At 39.2% G+C, this 22348-nt stretch overlaps 1 protein-coding gene across 1 annotated transcript; it reads left to right on the plus strand.

Annotated features, from left to right (window-relative positions):
* Positions 1 to 1637: 1637 nt before the first annotated feature.
* Ssmem1 (serine rich single-pass membrane protein 1) lies at positions 1638 to 9746 on the plus strand. Its single transcript, XM_048340225.1, has 3 exons — positions 1638 to 2101; positions 7160 to 7214; positions 8986 to 9746. Exons 1-3 carry the CDS (start codon positions 1838 to 1840, stop codon positions 9477 to 9479), a joined length of 813 nt encoding a protein of 270 aa, XP_048196182.1. The 5' UTR covers positions 1638 to 1837; the 3' UTR covers positions 9480 to 9746.
* Positions 9747 to 22348: the final 12602 nt, after the last annotated feature.

Genomic DNA, 22348 nt, shown 5'->3' on the forward strand with positions numbered 1-22348 from the left:
CCTCCTCCTCCTCCTCCTCCTCCTCCTCCTCCTCCTCCTCCTCCTCCTCCTCCTCCTCCTCCTCCTCCTCCTCCTCCTCCTCCTCCTCCTCCTCCTCCTCCTCCTCCTCCTCCTCCTCCTCCTCCTCCTCCTCCTCCTCCTCCTCCTCCTCCTCCTCCTCCTCCTCCTCCTCCTCCTCCTCCTCCTCCTCCTCCTCCTCCTCCTCCTCCTCCTCCTCCTCCTCCTCCTCCTCCTCCTCCTCCTCCTCCTCCTCCTCCTCCTCCTCCTCCTCCTCCTCCTCCTCCTCCTCCTCCTCCTCCTCCTCCTCCTCCTCCTCCTCCTCCTCCTCCTCCTCCTCCTCCTCCTCCTCCTCCTCCTCCTCCTCCTCCTCCTCCTCCTCCTCCTCCTCCTCCTCCTCCTCCTCCTCCTCCTCCTCCTCCTCCCTGCTTCCCCCCTCTTTGTTCTTCTTCATCCAAATCCTCCTCTTCCTCCTTTTTTTTGGGGGGGGGTGTGCCAGTCAGTACTGGAGCTTGAACTTGAACTCAGGGCATGGGCACTGTCTCTGAGCATTTTTACTCAAGGTTGATGCGCTATCATCTGAGCCACAGCTCCAATTCCAGCTTTTTGATGGTTAAGTGGAGAGAGTCTCATGGACTTTTCCTGCTCAGGTTGGCTTAGCACACAACCCTCAGATCTCAGCCTCCTGAGTAGCTAGGATTACAGATTGATTCACCAGCAACCAGCCTCTTTTCCTCTTCTTATGAGAATGCTAGTTATACAGATTTTGTAAAGTCCATCCCCCTCCCTCCATGCAGATGCTTCTCCTACCCCCTGTTTAAGTCTGCACCCAGTACCTGTGTTACCTAGGTAGCTGGCACACCTGGAGGCAGTTACCTCCCCCTTCTCTGAGGTCACATCCAATCCACCTGGCCATTCCTCCTGCCCCTCCCTTAGATAAGGCTTGGCCCTTTTGTGGTTTAGCCTCTCTCTCCTGTCACCATCATTTGGGCCACAGGCCCCCAGTTTGGGAATAAACTTTCCTCTCCAGTTCTGGGGTTTGAACTCAGCGCCAACATTGTCCCTGGCTTCTTTTTGCTCAAGGCTAGCACTCTACCACTTGAGCCAGGGTGCCACTTCTGGCTTTTTCTGTTTTTGTGGTGCTGAATGGAACCCAGGGCTTCATGTATGCTAGGCAATCACTGTACCACTAAGCCACATTCCCCGCCCTGGCTACCTACTTTAATACAGATTAGAGCTTCATTTTTACAACTTGAACCTTCATGACCTCTTTAAAAGCCCTATCTTCAAATTATAGCCAATTTGGGGCTGGGGATATAGCCTAGTGGCAAGAGTGCCTGCCTCGGATGCACGAGGCCCTAGGTTCGATTCCCCAGCACCACATATACAGAAAAAACGGCCAGAAGCGGCGCTGTGGCTCAAGTGGCAGAGTGCTAGCCTTGAGCGGGAAGAAGCCAGGGACAGTGCTCAGGCCCTGAGTCCAAGGCCCAGGACTGGCCAAAAAAAAAAAAAAAAAAAAAAAAATTATAGCCAATTTGATGAGGACTTCAACATTATGAATTATGTATGTTAATCTACAAGGGTGTGATACATAAAGACATTAAAAATAACGAATACCATAAACATTTAGATTTAAAGATATGACAATACAATATATACAAATTTCAGGGTAGAAAAGATTAAGGCAGAGAACTATTGAGATTTTTTTTTTTAAAGAGGTGGGCAGAGGAGAAGCATCATAAACTTTTAGCAAAGTAATTTGGATAAATCTTATAAAATCTTACAAAGTCAAGAAATATCTATCCAGTCCTGTAATAGTTGCTTAGATGTATGTCATAATATGTTGCCAGGGAAGTTGTCATGGGTCACAGGTCACTTCCATCCATTTGAGCATGCTTTACTTTCTAAGCAAGAAGCCACCATGGGAGACCTTTTTTCTTTATTTTGGGAGGTAGATCCTCCTCCCATACCTTTAAGTTTTTCCATTCCAAATCAGGATCATGAATGCCAGAAGGATGAGTCTTGTGGGACCATAGGGAGCTTCCTGCTTTGGTATTTTGTCGTCATAATGGTTTTGATGATCTTTTCTCGGTTTTCTATCTGGGTAGGATATCCTTTTTCATTTTAAATAATATCTTTAATGTATATTAGGGGATTTTTTTTCATAAATTTACTCTCATGAAAGGTACTTTTTAAAAGTTTTTCAGTTTTGAAAATAATGCCATTTCACTCTAGAGAATCTAAAAATATCAATAAGGATAAAGAATATTTAAGTAATCTTATTTCACGGAGATAATGTTTTGGAGAACATCCTAGATATTGTTTTTACTTTGTCTTCTTATATCTCTGTCTTTGCTCTTAAACAGTTGACATTATATTGTATATATTTTCATATCCTGTCTCTTAAAAGTAATAATATGTTGTAAATAGTTTTTTTTTTAAATTTGTTTTGTTTTTGTTGCCAGTCCTGGGGTATGGACTCAGGGTATGAGCACTGTCCCTGGCTTCTTTTTGCTCAAGGCTAGCACTCTACCTCTTGAGCCACAGTGCCACCTCCGGCTTTTTTCTATATATGTGGTGCTGAGGCATCAAACCCAGGGCTTCATGTATGTGAGGCAAGCACTCTTGCCACTAGGCCATATTCCCAGCCCTATTGTAAATAGTTATATTCATTTAGCAGCATTTTTGATTGCATAACTTTCTGTCTTGTGGTTGTACCATAAAAATTCTGTAATTTTGAGGCATTTGTTTGCAATTTGTCCATATGCTATATAATGCTGAGATAAGTTTTCCTACTGGTTAATTACTTCCAAATTCCTCTCCTAGCCATGCAATTCTAATCAAAGTTATAAAAGTTTCTCACATTCATAGGATACATGCTGTAGGATTTAGGGTATTTTAAAATAAGACAATAGGATAATGTATTTCTGAATAGAGTAAGATGCAAAATTAGATTAAACAGAACTAAAGTCAGCAATTTGGGCCAACTATTAGAAGAAGAAAATGTCATTTTCATAGGAATGGTTTAGCCTACTTCATTTGGACTGTGCTGCTTGAATATATGAGCAATCACGCCCTTCTAAGTTGCTGATGTTGACATTTTTGCTGGCTATTAATACTAGGCTAATGATTCATCAAGCCACCATGATTTAACACTACAGCCAGAGCCCTGCTTTGGCAATGGTCAGTTAAAGGGAATGCTCTATCAGCTCTAGTTGGAGAGAAGTTTTGTTAATTCTATGGCAGCTGGGTTCCATTATAATAATCAAAGGTTCTTCCCCCTTACCACCTCCTGGCCAGGAAGTTTCCTCTAAAGTCTAACTGCTTCTTAAAGTAAATACTTTGCCAAAAGGGGAATTAGAGTAGTGATAGACTAGCTAGCTAAGTATATTAAATTTGGTCTGGCAAGAAAAGCTACTTTAGAAAATTAACAAAAAATTGAAATAGATCATTGGCAATTTCATCAAGATCACTTAGGAGGTCTAAGTTATTCCTTTGCTCCCTTGTATTGGCTCTTTGGATTCATAGAGCCTGGAAATTCAAGAAGCTCGTGAGAACATGTGGTTCAGCCAGCCTCCAGTCTATAGACAAGTAAGATACCCACCCTACTATATATATTTTTAATTGACAGCGCTCAAGGAAATTAAGTGACTTGTCCAATGTCACATAAGTGGTTAGTGACAGAGTGATAGAAGCAGAAAAGACCCAGATTTCCTGCCATATTATTTGTTTACTTCAAAGCATAGTTTGAAATGTTGAATTACATCTACTCAGTGCTGATTAAAAACTTAATTATCTTAGAGGTTTCATCTTTCCCTTTGTACCCTCGTGGCAGCTACAATTGGCTGGACTGCTTCTTCTGAAGGGTCCCAGATTTGAAATCTGAGAACCACATGAGAGCTAGTTGAGGAGGATGGAATTTTCCCTTCACTTTGAACTTCCTCATTTTCTTTGCTAAACTATGGGCCTTCATTTACAAACCTTGAAGTAATGGTAAAAGCGTGATGGCAATGTGGTGGTAATTATCCCCCAACATGAGTCTTGCTGGATTTCCTGGGGATTTGCTACTCTTTCAGATCCATTTGCCCTTTTGCTTTCAGAGACCCCAAACTGTTTAGTTTATATATTTGTTCAGTGTTTATTCAGATTGCTATTGCTGGTATTTTTCTGGACAGTGTTAGTTTGAAATTATTTTGCATATGTGGAAACTGAGCTTAGGAGATGTTGTTAAATGAGTTTGTAAGATCACAAAGTTGATGCATGGCAGAAAGACAGAACATCTCCCACATTTTCTATCTTGCCTCTCAGGGCAGGCATCATGCTATTTTCACTCACTAAGTCACACACAAAGACAGTTAATAAAATGCTTTTCATAACCAATGTTCATATGATTCCACTTAGCTTGATGCAGAATCTTTCTTTTGATTTTGTGGCTATATTTTGATTTGATTGGTTTTGGGTTTTTTTTTTGCCAGTCCTGGGGCTTGAACTCAGGGCCTGAGCACCATCCCTGGCTTCTTTTTGCTCAAGGCTAGCACTCTACCACTTGAGCCACAGCGCCACTTCCAACTTTTTCTATATATTTTGTTTTTTTGTTTTGTTTTGTATTTTTATTATTTTGATTTGCCAACAAATATGAACACTTTCTATGGAAATGACATGAATATAATAAGTATTTTTAAACATCCTTCTCTTCCATTGTGCACATATAAAATGAAGAGCTATAGGAAAGCAGACAAGAAAGTGAAATACAGATCACCCCATCTTATGTAAACATAGCTAACTATGATTAATTTTTAGGTTTATAAACTTCTGATATTTCAAGTAATCATCTCTGTACATATTTAAAATATTCAGGGAGTACTAAGGTATTATTTTAAAGTATCTTAAAGAGAAGTTTTCTTTCAAGATTTTCACAGAATTACTGTAACCCAGAAAGCCAACAAATTGCCTTGTTAGAGATTTTTTTTTTTTTAAGTGAAAGGCCAGGGATCTTAATTGCAGTTATAAACATCTAAGTGTGGTACTTTTCAATCCAAAGGCAGTTTGACTTCAATTTTTCCAAGATGTAGGAAATTTGAAAAAAATAGAAGGAAAAAATCAATTCTACCACTTAAAGCCCACTATTGCTACTATTTATATAAATGTCCCTAGAAGTCTTTTTTCTTTTCATGTTATCTAACTTGTGATCAACCATTACACACAGATTTGCATCTCTTTAGCCCCAAACTGAAATATATTTCCTTGTGCTATAGCATACTTTAATCAGGATTTTGCGATTATATTCTATATGATTATTTCATAATTATCCATTGTCTACTTGTGAATTTTGAAGTCTATATCATCTCAATAGTATGGGATGAAAATATCTGTGGACAAAGTTTTTTTCTTTGGGGGTTTATTTTCTGGTGATAGATTCGCTAGGAAAGAATTATGTATCAATATATATAAAAAATGTGAGCACAAGGCGGGAATATGGCCTAGTGGTAAAGTGCTCACCTCGTATACATGAAGCCCTGGGTTTGATTCCTCAGCACTACCTATATAGAAAAAAGCTGGAAGTGGTGCTGTAACTCAAGTGGTAGAGTGCTAGCCTTGAGCAAAAACAAGAAGCCAGGGACAGTGCTCAGGCCCTGAGTTCAAGCCCCAGGACTGGCAAAACAAACAAAACAAAACAAAAACAAAAATGTGAGCAGATCCATGGCACAGTACTATAATCCCAGCACTCAGGAGGCTGAGAGTCAGCCTAGGAAATATAGAGATACGTTGGTCTCAAAAACAAAACAAAAAACCCCAAGGTATAATAGTTTTTAATACTTGGTCCATTCTGAAGTAGTTGCTTTATACTTGGCATTATTTGGCAAAATAATTTTTGGCCTCAGAAAGTGAGACAGTATGTGAAAAATGGGGCAATTATATTTGTGGAGTATTAGGGCAGAATGTTTAGAATTGGTACTATCTGAAGAAATCCATTTCTTCTGACTGTCATATGCACACATAATATGGTTGCATTTTGGAGAGAGCTTTGTGCAAGATAAAAGAATTATTAATAATTAATTAGGTTTATAAACTTCCAATATTTTAAATAATTGTCTCTGTACATATTTAAAATATTCATGGAGTACTAAAGTATTATTTTAAAGTATCTTAATAATTATCAAGTAAAGAATCTTTGTATATTTGTGTCTCATATTAGACATCTTATTTAAAGAACTCACTTGGAATAGTGGTTCAAGCCTGTAATCCTGCTCCTTGGAAGGCAGTGATTTGGGAGATCACCATTTGAGGCCAGCCTAAGCATAAAAGTTTTGAGAAACTCCAGCTCAACCAATGGCTGGGTGTAGTGGTGGGGATCTGTTATCCTGGCTACAGGAGACATAGGCTAGATGTAGTTGTGTACATGCCTGTCATCCCCAGTGACAATGGTAAGCACAAGTAGGAAGATTACAGCCGAGTCTGGCATAAGCATAAAGCAAGACTCTACCTTAAAAAAACACCAAGGCATTGTGGGGGAGGACAAGGGAGAGGGAATTGGGGAGGAGGGAAGGTGGGGAGAAAAATGAGGGAGGAGGTAACACGTTTGATAAGGAATGTACTCCTTGCCTTATGTATGAAACTGTAACCCCTCTATATATCACTGACAATAAAATAAATAAATGAAACCACCAAAGCAAATAGCAGTTGGAGGCATGGCTCAAGTGGTAGAGCACCTGCCTGGCAAGTGCAAAGGCCCTGAGTTCAACCCACAGTACCACCAACTATCACAGACTGGTTTTGAACTCTCAGTCCTCCTGCATCAGACTCCGGGGTGCTGGGATTATAGGCATAAGCCATCACTCCAGGTTTAAAAAATTAAGTATTATCAAATTTGTTCATAAACAAAATTGCTCTGTAAAATAAGTAGATAAAGGAAAACCTTACAACCTATATAGCTCTTTGATGTTTTATTTCCAATTTCTGCTCCCTCTTATTGAAAGCATGGCCTTTTAATCTGGCAGCAAAAGTAGGATTGCAATAACAAGATCACAATGAGCATTTATTTAGCTGTGCTGAATGTTTAACATTAGGTATTATCAAAGGTCCTTAAGCCATAGTGCTTCTTAAGTAAGTACTGGTGAGAAACACCTGAGGTCATCCTAACTTATTGATATTTCTGAAACAGATGTCTGAGAATAAAAAGGATGAAGATAGTGGGACAAGTCCTTCACTAAGTAAAGGTGAGAGCCAGTGCATACTTGATAGTGGACATGATGAGAGAATTATGTGCTGAGTGTGGAAAGCAAAGGGCATTGTGAGGCCTCTCCAGCCTTCACTGGGTGAACTCCTTGCTTTTTTTGCTAGTGCAGAAGGGCAACTTAGCTGCTTTATCAGAACCACCAGAAGCTGTGAACTACTGGTATGAGTTCAGGCTCTTTTTTTTTTATTTCTTTTTTCAGTCCTGAGGCTTGAACTCAGGGCCTGAGCTGTCCCTGGCTTCTTTTTGCTTAAGGCTACCACTTGAGCCATAGTGCCACTCTGGCCTTTTCTGTTTATGTGGTGCTGAGGAATCAAACCCAGGGCTTCATGCATGCTAGGCAAGCATTTATCACTAAACCACATTCCCAGCCGTAGTTCAGGCTCTTTTCATTCCTAAGCACGTTCCCTTCACAGACCTTGTCCGTGGTTTCATTGCTAGTGCTAGACCTTTCATTGCTAATGTTATGACAGGAAAATGAACCCATTTTTCAATAATCTAGAAGCAGTGCTATGCTGTTGAATGGCTCTCCAAAAATGTGCATATTTGTATGCATACATATATTCATTACTAACTTTTCTGATATAAAGGATACCTACTATACAACTTATAAATAAAAAAAATATGAGACTATGGTAAATTCTATATAGCCAACTAATTCACCTGAAATGTTTGCCTTGGTTTTTGCTAGATCCTTGCATCAGTGAGCCATACCATGTACAAATGATGAACAAGTATAGTTCCAGCATGAATATTATTTCCCTTAGAGTTAACAAGATGAAAAAGAAACAAATAATAATGTATTTTGGAACTTAACTTGGTTGTCAGTGATGTGACTTCCTTCTTTGCTGAAATGGGCAGTAGCCATAGAATATTGGAAGAAATACTGTTTTTTCATTCCAGTGCACTATTTACAATGTAGTGGTTGCAGGCATGACATTGAAATATGCATTATCAACATGTTCTCTATTATTTTCTTAAGCCTAGCAGTCATCAAAACCATATGCCAAGCCTTGCTGTCTAGAGTTTTCTCATTTTCAGGCTATGGATACTCTTACCAGAAAGTTTCAAGCTACTCACATGCTGTCACTGAGCATGGAGTTGGGGAGAGATGTGCAATAGTACTTCCTTGCATAGTATTTCCCAAATCCATAAACAACAGACATGCATAGCATCAAGATCATGAAGTTTAATAAACTATGCAGTTTAATGAACTGTAAATGATAATGAGAAAGTAATGGGTGTCGAGTAATGATTACCCTTTAAAAGTAGATTGACTTAATTGTAAGTTTACATAATTTTTAGTAATGACAAAAATGTCTACCCATGTTAACAATTCTTGAAAATGTAGCAGCTTTTGTGAACTGATAGAAGCCAACACACCATGAAAGGATCCATTATAGTTCTTGCTACTCAAATTACATTCAGATATGCCCTTGAATTTCTGAAACATCAGGATAAGAGACTTAAGTATCTTTCTCTGGAAAAATTTTGAGACCTTTCCCTTTAAACTTACATTCTAGAGTCTATAAAACTTCAAAAGTAATATGTATGTCAAGCATCTATGTGCCCTCCTTGCTCTTAGGAGATGGTAAAATGCAGTTAGTTGCCAGTATTTGTAAACCATTGGAGAAACAGTGACTTGACAGTTGGCCACTCAACAGTGATATCACATATGCTGTAGGCCTCCTGAGTAGTGTTAAGTTATAATAATCAATAATATGCCTAACCTATTCATTTGTTTTGTTGGTTAGCAAGCAAAGACTCCTCCTATAAGAGGCAACATAAAGATCATTTCTGGGACTCGTCACAAATGAAGAAATCAAAGCAGAGCCAACTTTCCCCTGTAACTGACTCAGAAGTGGCCTTGGTAAGTGCGTATCTTGAACAAAGACGAGCCAAGCGCCATGCTCAGTTCCACCAAGTGAATCAGATCCAACCTGACAGCGATACTACTGAATGTGACAGTGAAGAATCTTATTCGGGGGCCTCCTCATGGAAAGAGAGTGAAAGTGAACACCACCCATCACCAGCCAGTATTAAAAGAAGAAAAACGGCCCAGAGGCCAAGGAATGTGGGAAGTTACCAAGTAAGGGACAAGCCCTGCCTCCACTGCAAAGCCATGAGAACCAACGAATGGTTGACACGTCATTTCCTACAAACCAACTCAGAATCAGCCCCCATGAAGGGAGATGCTCAAGAGGAAAATTCTATGCCTGACATTAATACAAAATTCAGTAAATTTTGAATGTTGTCACTCTTTCTTTACTTGAAGCCCAACGAAACAGATGAATAAAACGTGAAAAATCATCAGAGTCCTAGGTGAGGAGACTTTTACAATAAAGCCTTTATAACAACAAACAAAAACATACTTGGAACTCAAGAGATAGAATTTGACACAATTCTTTATTTGCCAAAAGACCAGAAAATGTATTTATGGCATCATTTGGAACACTGAAGATCTGCATCCATTATGCTTTTTTTCATTCAAATGAGCCCAGAGTATACATATTTTATATCTATAATACAAATAAGGAAAATGTGTTTATATTGAGAACCTATTTCAATTTTGTTTTTATGTCAGTCATGGGGCTTGAACTCTCAGCTTGGGCACTGTCCCTGAGCTCTTCAGCTCAAGGCTAGTGCTCTACCACTTTGAGCCACAGCACCACTTCTGGTTTTCTGGTAGTTGATTGGAGATGTCTCATGGACTTTTCTGCCAGGGCTGGCTTTGTACCTTGATCCTCAGATCTCAACCTTCTGAGTAACTAGGATTACAGGAGTGAGCCACTGGCACCCTGCAAATGATTTCAATTTGTTCACATTTTGATTATCTCATTTACTGAATAAACTAGGCGAAGTTGGTTGGAATAGATTGGCCCATTCTCTCAAGGTTTATAGTTTCAGGTGATTCTACCAGTGCTTTGTTGTTACAAGTGTCCATTAGGGGCTGTTGAGGAAGAGATGAAAAGCCTAGAAGAGAGGCCTGATTCCTAGAATAGAACAAGGTGGGGATGAAGCATTACCAAGAAAGAAGAAAGATATCTGGGCGATGTGCTGTCCACAACTGTAGTCCCAAGGTCATGGCAATCATTCAGATTTTCTCTGATGCTTGTTAAAATAGGAAGCCTTTATTCAAGACTATTGTAATAGAGACTAATAGCAGGGATAAACAACCTTACTCTGGGAAATACAAGACAAGTAGAGGTTCATAACCAAGAGGAAGGATGAGATCAGTGGATAGAAGATTACTGAGGGAATTTCAAGGATAGGATAATCCCTGCTAAACTTTCCTAACAAGATTATTGTGAAGGCCAAGGGTTTTTATACTAATTGTGAAAGGTGAGGAATTTGATTAGCCACCAAGAATGATCAGATATCAGAGTTTGGAGACTATGAGCAGGTCACCACATATGGTTTTGTTTCCCATGATAATACATTATCCATTTTTGTAATTACATAAAAACTTGGGACACCAAACATCAAATCCAATCCAGACATACCAGAAGACTGTTAGTGGAAATTCAGCCAAGTCACTAGAAACTGAATAGAGATGATGGTAGTTTATAGCAAGGAAGACCTCTCAGTATCCACTTGCCTTCCTTTGAAGTGGGCAAGCCTGGCCAGCCTAAGACAAAGGGGAGAAATGGAGGCTGAGCTGGAAGGGTGGGAAAGTGGAAATGGAACTTGGTACTGAATATTAGGAAGCATGACACATAAGGTCCCAGAGCAGTGAGGTGAGAAAAATCATCTTTTCTATCAAAGCCAGCTGCTTCAAAGTTCCTGCTTTGGTTATTGTTAATTATTCTGCTAAGACAATATCAGCAAGTGAAGAAAGGTAAAGAGGAAATGCTTCTAGATGAGGAAGGATTTTAAAAAATGTAAGGTTTTTGTCTTAATTGGTTGTTCCTGAAACGAGGAATTAAGACACACACCACACAGTCTAAGAAAGCAGCAGAGGGTGTGACTAATTCTATCTCAAAGTCTTAACGGTCACTTTATGTAAATACATCCTACTCTCTTCAGACTAGCCAGTTGTGAGCAGATTGTGAACCTGCATTCAGCCAAATCGAGCAGAGAAGCAGGGTCTGCTGTGTTCAGGATAAAAAGGGAGCAGCCTGCCTGCTCTGCATGCTTGCCTGCCAGGTTTTTGCCTGATATTTTTGCCTGCCAGATATAAAAGTAAACTTTGTCTTGCTGAGTTCCTTTCGAGATGGTTTTTTTATTCCTGTGTGTCACCCCACATCGGGAACCATTTCTAACAAGGCCCATGGTCAAGGGGTTGAGAGGAGAATGAAAAGATGTACCTGTGGTTTCAGGGCCATGCTCAACCTTGGATACCAAACCATACATCTCTATATCTCTATATATCTACATCTATATCTCCATATATCCATATATATGTATCTGTATACACATATATATGCACATGTGGGTCAAATATTTTGAGACAGACCACTCACATAATACATTACAGCATACTGTTAAAATTGTACTTTCTTGTTGGAATTGCACTTTATTTCTTACAGTTAAACTACCATAGGTGTGTATGTATAGGGAAATCACATTACAAATAGGGTTCTGTGCTGTCTGTGGTTTGGGCATCCTCTGGGAGTCATGGAACATATTCTCTGTGGACAAGTGAGGACTGCTTTAATAGTGAAATTAATTTAATGGTTGGGAATAACACTTTCCAAAAAAATAATGGAGAATTTCACATAGGGGAATTGTTTTTGTTTCAGTGTGTGTACAGTGAGTTGCAAGGCGAAATGTGCTTTTGACTGGGCTAGCCTAGAAAACAAAAGTCAGTGCTGTAGAGTAGTTTTCTTTGGAGATTTCCCTTTATTCTGCTACAGTCTATGTTAGGGCAATTTTCCTTCTCTGCATTCCCAATTGTCATAAGCTAGTAATTAGTAAGTCTTCACCCACACTATAGGATGGATCAACTGTCTAAGGTTATTGAAAAGCTTGAATTAAATTATTACTTTAAAACAACTTCAAGTTTATCATTTTCAAATACAGTAAGGGGAAGTACCAACTGTGGACCCAGTACACAAGGGTGGGTTTTGCCTTGGTGAATAGACAAGAGTAATTTGTAACTGACATTTCAAAGAAGTCCAAGAAACAGGCCAGCCTTTGTTTAAATCATAATTACCCTGTTTGTATGTAAAAGGATACTTCGAAAGCTTTCAAAGCAACTGGTTCTTGTAAGTAGATAATTATTCCTCTTCCAATCTTGTTTACACTATTCAGAACTTCAGTGAACTCTACCCCCCCATAGATAGTGCAAAAGTTAACTTCAGCTAGTCCTTCCTCAAATTATCACAGATTTCTAATTAGTGAATTCTAAACAAGGTTTCCCTGTAACAATATGCCAAAGACTCATATGATGTGTTCTTTATTGCAATGAACAATATCTGACAGATTTCCAAGTAACAGGCCACCTGGATATTCTCTATCAGGAACATGTGGACAAAGAGGTGGATGGGAGGGTAAGGAGGAAACACAAATCAGGCACAAGCTTTCAAGAGAGAGAAAAATACCTATTTTCAAAAATATCTATCATATATTAAAGGCATCTTTTTTGAATAAAGAGCTGTCTGTAATGCATAAATTTTAAAATGTTACAGATAAAATTAGAAAATAGCATTAAAAATTGCAGACTAGAAGTTGTTTGACCTAGGGAAGATGGCAAAAGAGGTGCATTATAACTAAAATTATACCTGTTCTCTTTTGTACAACTGCTTTTTTTTTTTTTTTTTTTTTTGGGTACTGGGGACCTCCTCCATACTAACCTACACTGAGCAACTTTATGTTGTGAATTTCTACTCTGCACAAAAGGAATTATGTGCAACTTTTTTGAGGCAAAAGTTTTGTAATCCTGGCGATATTGTTTTCTAGGTCTTATCTATCTCTTAAGCTTGACTTCTTTCCCAGTCAGATCCTTACGCTGCCTTATTACCAGGGGGCTGCTGTCTACAATAGTCTTTGTTTATTAGGGTTCTCTGTCACCATAAAGTTTCATATGTTCAAAATCTTGATTTAGCAGTGAAAACACCAGGCAGAGAGCCAACTCTGCTACTAATTAGAATAAATCAAAAGATTGGTGGAAGTAGAAGGATAAAAACCAGGTTCCAGAGAAGGGTCTATATAGCCAAGGTTAGTAAGACTTTTTTCAGTTAGAGAGGCAAAGGACTTGGAGAAATGCCAGTGAGGGCCAGAGTACTTGTCTCCTTTCTGATTGCACTTCCTCACATACAGAAAGCATCTGGGGAGCTCCTGTTGATTGTTTTCTTTTCTCCCACTCTAGCAGAACCTCATTTTGTTCCAATGTCCCTCTCCTCTTACACAACTTAAGAGATAGGTCCTGCTTGTTCTGAGCCAATCATGATAGTACCATTCCATTTGATGATGAGTGGTTCAAGCTGTGGATTGCCATTTCATCCTAGGAAAGGGAATTGAAGGTGATGGCGACATGCTTCAAAAAGTTTCATCTTAAAATGGTCATGCAGAGAGAAAAAATGGCCTTTTATCTTTGGTAGATGTGTCTAGTCTGCACCTGATAAGTACTCCAGTGACTGCTAGCTGGTGTCCATGAGGACATGACTGAATGCGATAGAGTGGTCATGTGAAAAGAAGCAGGTCTTGAGCTGATGAATCAACAATTTCTGAAACCATTCTACTTTTGGAATTCCTGGTCATGAGAGGATTCTTCATATTGTTTAAGCATTATCAGTTGGTTTCCTGATTGATACTTTACAATTGGACCAAGACGTTGTGCTCTTTTAATTTTTTCTCTATGATTTATAGAGCAGATTCTTTTGTCTGGGAATTGCTCTATAATGCTTGAATTGTCAGTGATACAACATGAATGTATGGTAGTCCTTCCATATCCACAGAAGGTCCGTGCTAGGACCTCCTTAGATACCAAAGCTGGACATTCAAGTCCCTTCTTGTATGTACTGAGATTCATCTCTAGATTACTTATAATGCCTAATACAATCTAAAAGCTATGTATGTAGCCATTATAATGTATTATTTAGGGAATAATGACATGAAGAAAAGTCTGAAAATATCCAGTACAGATATAATTCTCTTTTCCCCAGCAAGATTTGCTGGATTGGTTGATTCTGCAGATGTGGTACTGGCTGATATGGGTGGGTTGGATCCCTTTCATGGGGGCCTTTTAACAGAGGACCATTTTTTTTGTCAGTTAATGTATTTTTATTATCTTTAAGTAGACAGTTAAGTTGTATCTCCTTTTACTCTTGATGCTTGAAGTTTTATGCAAGAGTTGCCAAACACAGAGTCTTAGTTCTTTTGATGGTCTTGGGGCTGGAACTCAGTATCTGGACTCTGTTCCTGAGATTTTTTTTTTTGGGGGGGGCTTGAAGACAAAGTTCATTTATTAGAACATGTAGATGTGGTTATTTATTTTTTCTTTTTCTTTTTTTCTTTTTTATTATCAAACTGATGTACAGAGAGGTTACAGTTTCATACATTAGGCATTAGATACATTTCTTGTACTGTTTGTTACCTCGTCCCTCATTACCTCTCCCCCCTCCCCCTTTCCCTCTCCTCCCCATGAATTGTTCAGTTCATTTACACCAAACAGTTTTGCAAGTATTGCTTTTTGTAGTTGTTTGTCTTTTTTTTACCCTGTGTCTCTCGATTTTGGTATTCCCTTTCAATTTCCTAGTTCTAATACCAGTATACACAGTTTCCAGTATACTCAGATAAGATACAGAGATAGTGTAGGTACAACCACAGGAAGGGGATACAAGAAGATCATCAATAATAGAAGCTACAGTTACACATAGCACGTTGAAAGTAGTTACAACAATGATATAACAATTGTTTCCATAACATGGAGTTCATTTCACTTAGCTTCATCTTACGTGTTCATAAGGGTATAGCTATTGATCCAGAGGACCAATTAATAGCTGAGAAAAAGTCTTTATGAATGTGTTGACCTTTTTGTTTTGGTGTTGACTGCCTCATTTCTTTCCTTGTCTGGGTGCCTCTTCTTCCCCTCAATGTCATGGATGTTGCTACAGCATGTTCCTGCCATCTCCCATGCACTTTACTTTGACCAGGCATTGATCTTTCAGTGGAACTTTCTTCCAAGCTGAATCCTTTTCTGAGAGTTTGGATTTGGGATTAAAAAAGCAATTTGTTTCTCTCTAGATAACTAGGCCTAATACAGGCCTTTGGGGTGGGGGTGTTCACATTTCCTTCTAGGTAGATTAGCTATGAGGAGAAGTAGGTTATAACTGAAAAGAAAGCAGGAATCAGAAAGGCAGACAGAGGCTGGGAATGTGGCTTAGTGGTAGAGTGTTTGCCTAGCATGCATGAAGCCCTAGGTTCGATTCCTCAGCACCACATAAACAGAAAAAGCCAGAAGTGGCACTAGAAGTGCTAGCCTTGGGCAAAAGAAACTTAGAGACAGTGCTGAGGCCTTGAGTTTAAACCCCAGGACTGGCACACACACACACACACACACACAAAAAAAAAAAACACAAAGAAAAGAAAAAAAGAGAGGCTGAGAATTCGGATGTTACCCACATCATGACATCATGGTGTCATGTTCCAGACACTGTGACACTTCATTAGCAGATTTTACAATAATGTCCTCCATTTGCTTATGCTAGCTCAAATGTGTCTGTGCTACAGTAAACTAAAGCAAGCAAACACCGACAACAAAAACCAATTATTAAATTAGTAGTATATTGTTAAGTAACAGTTGGTCCTGAGTATTCACAGCCCTATTTTGTGGACTTGTTGATTTTCCTGATATAGATGCATCTGCTAGCACTGATCTCAAGCTACCAAGGTGCCATCTACTGCATGTGGAGTTGAGAAGAGGTAAGTGCTTTGGCTCTGGAGAGCTGGTCTAAGATGGCTCCAGTAAACTGCTGTCTATAAAGAACACAACACATAACATACTTCTCAGTTCACAGAAGGTTCAGGGACATGTACGAATGGCTGCTGAGTTAGGAATTCCGGTACACAAATCTTTTAATTAGTTTCAAATGTGCAAGGTCTTAGACCTTGGAGAGTAGAGGATGTGGGATTCAAATTTTAAGTCATATTGAAGAAATGCTTTTTTTTTGTATAATAATGTTTTCTTGTGTATTGGAAATTTGAGGGAGGTGGAGGGTTTGGACTGAGGGAGGAGAAGTTGGGAAGACAGCTGAGGTGAGTGGATGGTGGCCTGAGTGAAGGCGTGCTTCAGGCCTTGGCCTAAAGGACAGATCACCTCCTGGTGAGGATTAGCTTCAAATGCACAGATATCTGTATATGTTTGTGTTTGTACTTTGATTAGAATTTAGTCCTTGACATTTATTTATACATAGAAAAGTGAATGTGTTGATGTTACTGATAAAAACTCGATGTTACTGATAAAAAGAGTAGATCTTATAAACTTAGCTTACTTGAGACCAAGCTGGAAATCATTAAAAATGTTGGAAGGATCCACTTTAGAATCAATCACATATTTGGACTTAAGCCTGTTGATTGTATTCATGTGTGAAACAAGGATCAAAATGAAAGAATGCAGAGAAAATGTTGAAGGATATATTCTTGAAGAATATATCTAAAGGGGGTGTGAACTAATTTGCTATATGGAAATTAATTCCAGGCAGAGAGAAATTGAGATATAATACAAGGAAATTATAAAAGTCTCAGGGAAGAAAACAAAACTAGCAAAAATTTTCTAATCTAACTCAAAAGAAAGGGAGACTTTTCCAAGGATAATATAAATAAAATCCAGAAGCCTCAAAGGAAAAGACTGATACTTGGATTCCATGAAAATATTTAAACTTTTGCAGTGAGAACAAAATAATACTTAGTAAATAAAATAAGGAGACAAACCCTGGGACATTTTTTGGAACCCAAAGAGCTTTAACAATAAGATAAAAAAAACTTCATTGAAAATTGTCTGAATAGGGCTGGGAATGTGGCCTAGTAGTAAAGTGCTCGCCTCATATACATGAAGCCTTGGGTTCGATTCCTTAGCACCACATATATAGAAAAAAAATCTGGAATGGCACTGTGGCTGAAAGGGTAGAGTGCTAGCCTTGAGCAAAAAGAAGCCAGAGACAGGCTGGGAATATGGCCTAGTGACAAGAGAGCCTGCCTTGTATACATGAAGCCCTGGGTTCAATTCCCCAGTACCACATATATGGAAAATGGCTAGAAGTGGCGCTGTGGCTCAAGTGGCAGAGTGCTAGCTTTGAGCAAAAGGAAGCCAGAGACAGTGCTCAGACTCTGAGTCCAAGGCCCAGGACTGGCCAAAAACAAAACAAAACAAAACAAAAAAAAGAAGCCAGAGACAGTGCTCAAGCCCTGAGTTCAAGCTCCAGGACTGGCAAAAAAAAAAAAAAAAGAAAGAAAGAAAGAAAAAAAATTGTCTGAATATATGCATAGAAAGTTCACAGAAAGTGAATTCCAAATGACCAGTAGGAATATTAAACAAAGATGTTCAACTTCACAGATAAAGAAATGCAAAGGAAAAAAATTAAAAAGTTTTCTTATTTTAGATTCATGTAGCTCCATTTTTTTTCTGATACTAATATTAGGAAAATATGAGAAGTAGATTCTTTTTTTTTTTTTTTTGGCCAGTCCTGGGCCTTGGACTCAGGGCCTGAGCACTGTCCCTGGCTTCTTCCCGCTCAAGGATAGCACTCTGCCACTTGAGCCACAGCGCCGCTTCTGGCCGTTTTCTGTATATGTGGTGCTGGGGAATCGAACCTAGGGCCTCGTGTATCCGAGGCAGGCACTCTTGCCACTAGGCTATATCCCCAGCCCCAGAAGTAGATTCTTTGAAAAGCAATGTTGGTGAGAAAGAAAATTGTTATAATTTCTTTGGAGGGCAATCTGGAATATTAAAAATGTTCACTGTATGGCCAGCAATTCCATTTTAAAGAATATCCCTACATTTGCACAAAAGCATAGGTCACATACTAAGGGTATTCACTATAGTTTTGTCAGTGTTTAGGTTTCGAGTTTATCAGAATCACCTCCCCCACTTTTTTTTTTTTTTTAACCAATCCTGGGGCTTGAACTCTGGGCCTGGATGCTGTCCCTGAGTGCGTTTATTTGCTCAAGGCTAGCACTCTACCAGTTGAGTCACAGAGATACTTCTGGCTTTTTCTGTGATTAATTGGAGATAAGAGTCTCACAGACTTTCCTGTCCAGGGTAGCTTTGAACTGTGATCCTCAGATCTCAGCCTCTGGAGTAGCTAGGATTACAGGTGTGAGCCACCAGCGCCTAGAAGAATCTGCTTTTTAAAAATGCACTTTTATTGTGCTGTTTTCTGATTAGAAGCACTCATGCACACTGTAAGATATTCAAATAACAGTTAAAGTGGAAAGAAAATTTTACTATCCAAGATAATTACTACTAACAGCATGCATATTATTTCCATACCATTTTATGCATAAATACATGTAATAATCTGAACTCTTGCTTTACAAACCTAGGAACCAAATAGATTCAGATAAACATTTGGGATGTAATTTTCCACATTTCAACTCTAGCCACTTGCTATTCAAAACTTAGAAATTGAATGTTGAGAAAATTTAATATTAAATATAATCTGAATTCACTGACTAAACTTTAACCATTACTGTTTCAATTTGGAAACAAATAGATTTTGATAGCTAGGAATAATTGCATCATTTTTTCTTTCAAATGTTGAATTGTAGCATACATTGTTCAATAACATGCCTTAATTTTTGCTTCTAGGTATATCATAGACATAATTTATTTTTGCTCTTAAAGGTCTTATTTCCTGTTTGTTTCCTTTTTTCTTTTCTTTCTCTCTCTTTTTCCCTCTTCCCTTTTCCCTTCCCTGGTCTCTTTCTTTCCCCTCCTTCCTTTCTTCAGTCATTGTCTCACTATGTAGCCCAGGCTGACCTGGAACTTGTGATGATCCTACCTAAGCTTCCCACGTACTGGGATTACATATATGTGATCACTATGCCTTGTATGTGATGAATTCCTTAAATTTGTTTAATAAGCATACATTAGTTGTACAAGGGGTGTTTCATTATGAAATTTCCACATAGGCATACAATATGTCTCATCAGCCTTACTCCCTCTACCACTCTCTCTCATCCTACTCATCTCCCTTCTTAAAAGAATTTCAGCCTGTTTTTACTTCTGTGTCATTGATTTTTTTTTTTTTTTGCCTGTCCAGGGGCTTGAACTCAGGGCCTGTGCACTATCCCTGGCTTCCTTTTGCTCAAGGCTAGCACTCTGCCACTTGAGCCACAGCGCCACTTCTGGCCTTTTCTATATATGTGGTGCTGAGGAATCGAACCTAGGGCTTCATGTATACAAGACAAGCACTCTTGTCACTAGGCCATATTTCTAGCTCTGTCATTGATTTTTTTTTAAAGTATACTTTAGGGTTTTTTTAAGTGTATATTAATTGCACCAAGAAGTTTTACCATAATATTTTGCATGTGTATTGTTTTCTCTTTACTCTCCTACTATTCAAAATCTTTCCTCATAAATATTTTAATTTTTATTTGTTTATTTTTTGGTGCCAGTACTGGGGCTTGAACTCAGGGCTCTATCCCTTAGCTTTTCCACTCAAGGCTGACATTCCACTTGAGACATACCTCCATTTCCAGCTTTAGGCTAGTAAGAGTCTCATGAATTTTCCTGCCTGGGCTGTCTTTGAATTGTGATTCTCAGTCTCCTGAGTAGCTAGTATTACAGGTATGAACCACTCCTACCCAGTTCATGGTGTGTGTGTGTGTGTGTGTGTGTGTGTGTGTGTGTGTGCGCGCGCGCTGAGTCTTGGGGCTTGAACTCTGGGCCTGGGTGCTGTCCCTAAGGTTTTTTTTTTTTTAGCTCATGGCTAACACTTTGCCACTTGAACCCTAGCTCTACTTCTGGCTTTTTTTTTTTGGAGGTAAGAGTCTCATAGCCCTTTTGCCCAGGCTAGCTTTGGACTATGATTCTAGATCTCAGCCTCTTGAGTAACTAGGAGCACAGGAATAAACATCATGATTACTTTTACAACTGAGATAGAAGGATTTTGTTTAACTCAGGTTAAATTAAATCAAAGATTTAATATTTTTAGCTCTTGCTCTTGAAAAGTAACTACCTCACCCTATTACATCAGGTAAGCCTAGGATTTACTTTTTACTGTTTAGACTTTTTTTTTTATAAACCCATTTCTAAGAACCTGTCATGTATGTTAGGAGACTATGTAGTCATATATCTTTTTGTCTAGACTAGTGATGTCCAGGAATGTATCATAAACCACTTATGTAATTTAAAATTTTCTAGTATGCAAATTAAACAAGATAGAAAGGACAGGTCAATTGATTTTAATAACATATCATATTAACTCAATATATCTAAAATATTATGAGATATAAAAATGTTGATGAGCTATTACACATTGAATTTTCTATACTAAGTCTTTAAAATCTGGTGTGTATTTAACACTTTAGAACATGTTTCAATTTGGCTGATAAATTTTCTACACTTAAAAAAAAGTGGTCCTGCCAACACGACAAAGTATGCTTGAAGGAAAGATGTTTTATACTGCTTTAGTTTTAAAACTAAGTTAACACTAAGATTAAAAAAAAAATCAGGGGCTGGGAATATGGCCTAGTGGCAAGAGAGCTTGCCTCATATACATGATTCCTGAGCACCACACATATAGAAAACGGGCAGAAGTGGCACTGTGGCTCAAGTGGCAGAGTGCTAGCCTTGAGCAAAAAGAAGCCCGGGACAGTGCTCAGGCCCTGAGTCCAAGGCCCAGGACTGGCAAAAAAAAAAAGAAAGAAAGAAAGAAAGAAAGAAAATCAGCGCCTCAGTCATACCTTTCACGCGCTCAATAGCCACATGTGGCTGGTAGTCCCAGGACAAATAGTAGAAACAGAACATCCTCCCTGGACTGTGCTGGTCTAGACATTGAGTTCTAAGCAGATAAAAATCAGTATTTCTCATCTTGAGAACTCTCCAACTGAAATGTATATGGTAGGAAATCCATAAATGAGGAATCCATTTTTGGGTCCTGGGATGGAGTCATCGTGGATGGATAAATGGTGATGAAGGTGATGTTTCCCTCTTCCTGGGCAGAACAATGATTGTAATTGCAAGTCTTTTGAGTTGGCTGTTGAATGCAGCAAATGACTTGTGGAGGAAATATGTTTGTTCTTTCCAACTGACTTAATAAAAACAGAGAAATTGCCAGGCCCTGATGCTACTCAGGAGGCTGAGATCTTAGGGTCGTGGTTCAAAGCCAGGGAAGTCCATGAGATTCTTTTTTTTTTTTTTGTCAGTCCTGGGTCTTGGACTCAGAGCCTGACTACTGTCCCTGGCTTCTTTTTGCTCAAGGCTAGCACTCTGCCACTTGAGCCACAGTGCCACTTCTGGCCATTTTCTATATATGTGGTGCTGGGGAATCGAACCTAGGGCTTCATGTATAGGAGGCAAGTACTCTTGCCACTAGGCCATATTCCCAGCCCCATGAGAATCTTATCTCCAATTAACCACCAAAAAGCCAGAAATGGAGCTGTGGCTCTAGTGGTAGAGCTTTGCCTTGAGTGAAAAAGCTAAGGGACAAACCCGGGGGCTGAGTTCGATCCCCAGTACTGGCAAATAAACAAAACAACCCTTAGAGAATTTGAGTACTGAACTCTGAGGTTCACACAAGGGAAAGGCTGACTTGGGAAAAAGGCCTGGGGAGGCTGCATTGACAGTGGTTGTCAGCTGGGGGCAGAAGGGGGCAGCAGAGAGCCACTGGGGTGGTAAGCCCCCGGGAGTCCCAAAGGGCAGGGTTGTGAAAATAAGCATATGTGAGCATAAGGGTGAATCCAAATCAAGAACTCACATCAAGAAGAAAGCCAGGCTACAAAGCACAGTGGCCAGAGAGAAGCCAAACCAGGAGAGGATGAGGGTATATACTACCCAGGAAGGTGTTAAGAATCTATGGTTTTCCTTATCATGTCAATAGGTTTGGTGTTTACTTAAATTACTCACATGAGGAAGATACTTATATCATTTGCTCATGGAAATTGTAGTACTTGAGGGTGTAATGGGGATGGAAAAGATAGGAGAGAACAATGGAAGGGTGACAGTGACCAAGA

Source organism: Perognathus longimembris, chromosome 2, assembly GCF_023159225.1.
Source record: "Perognathus longimembris pacificus isolate PPM17 chromosome 2, ASM2315922v1, whole genome shotgun sequence".
NCBI lineage: Eukaryota > Metazoa > Chordata > Mammalia > Rodentia > Heteromyidae > Perognathus > Perognathus longimembris.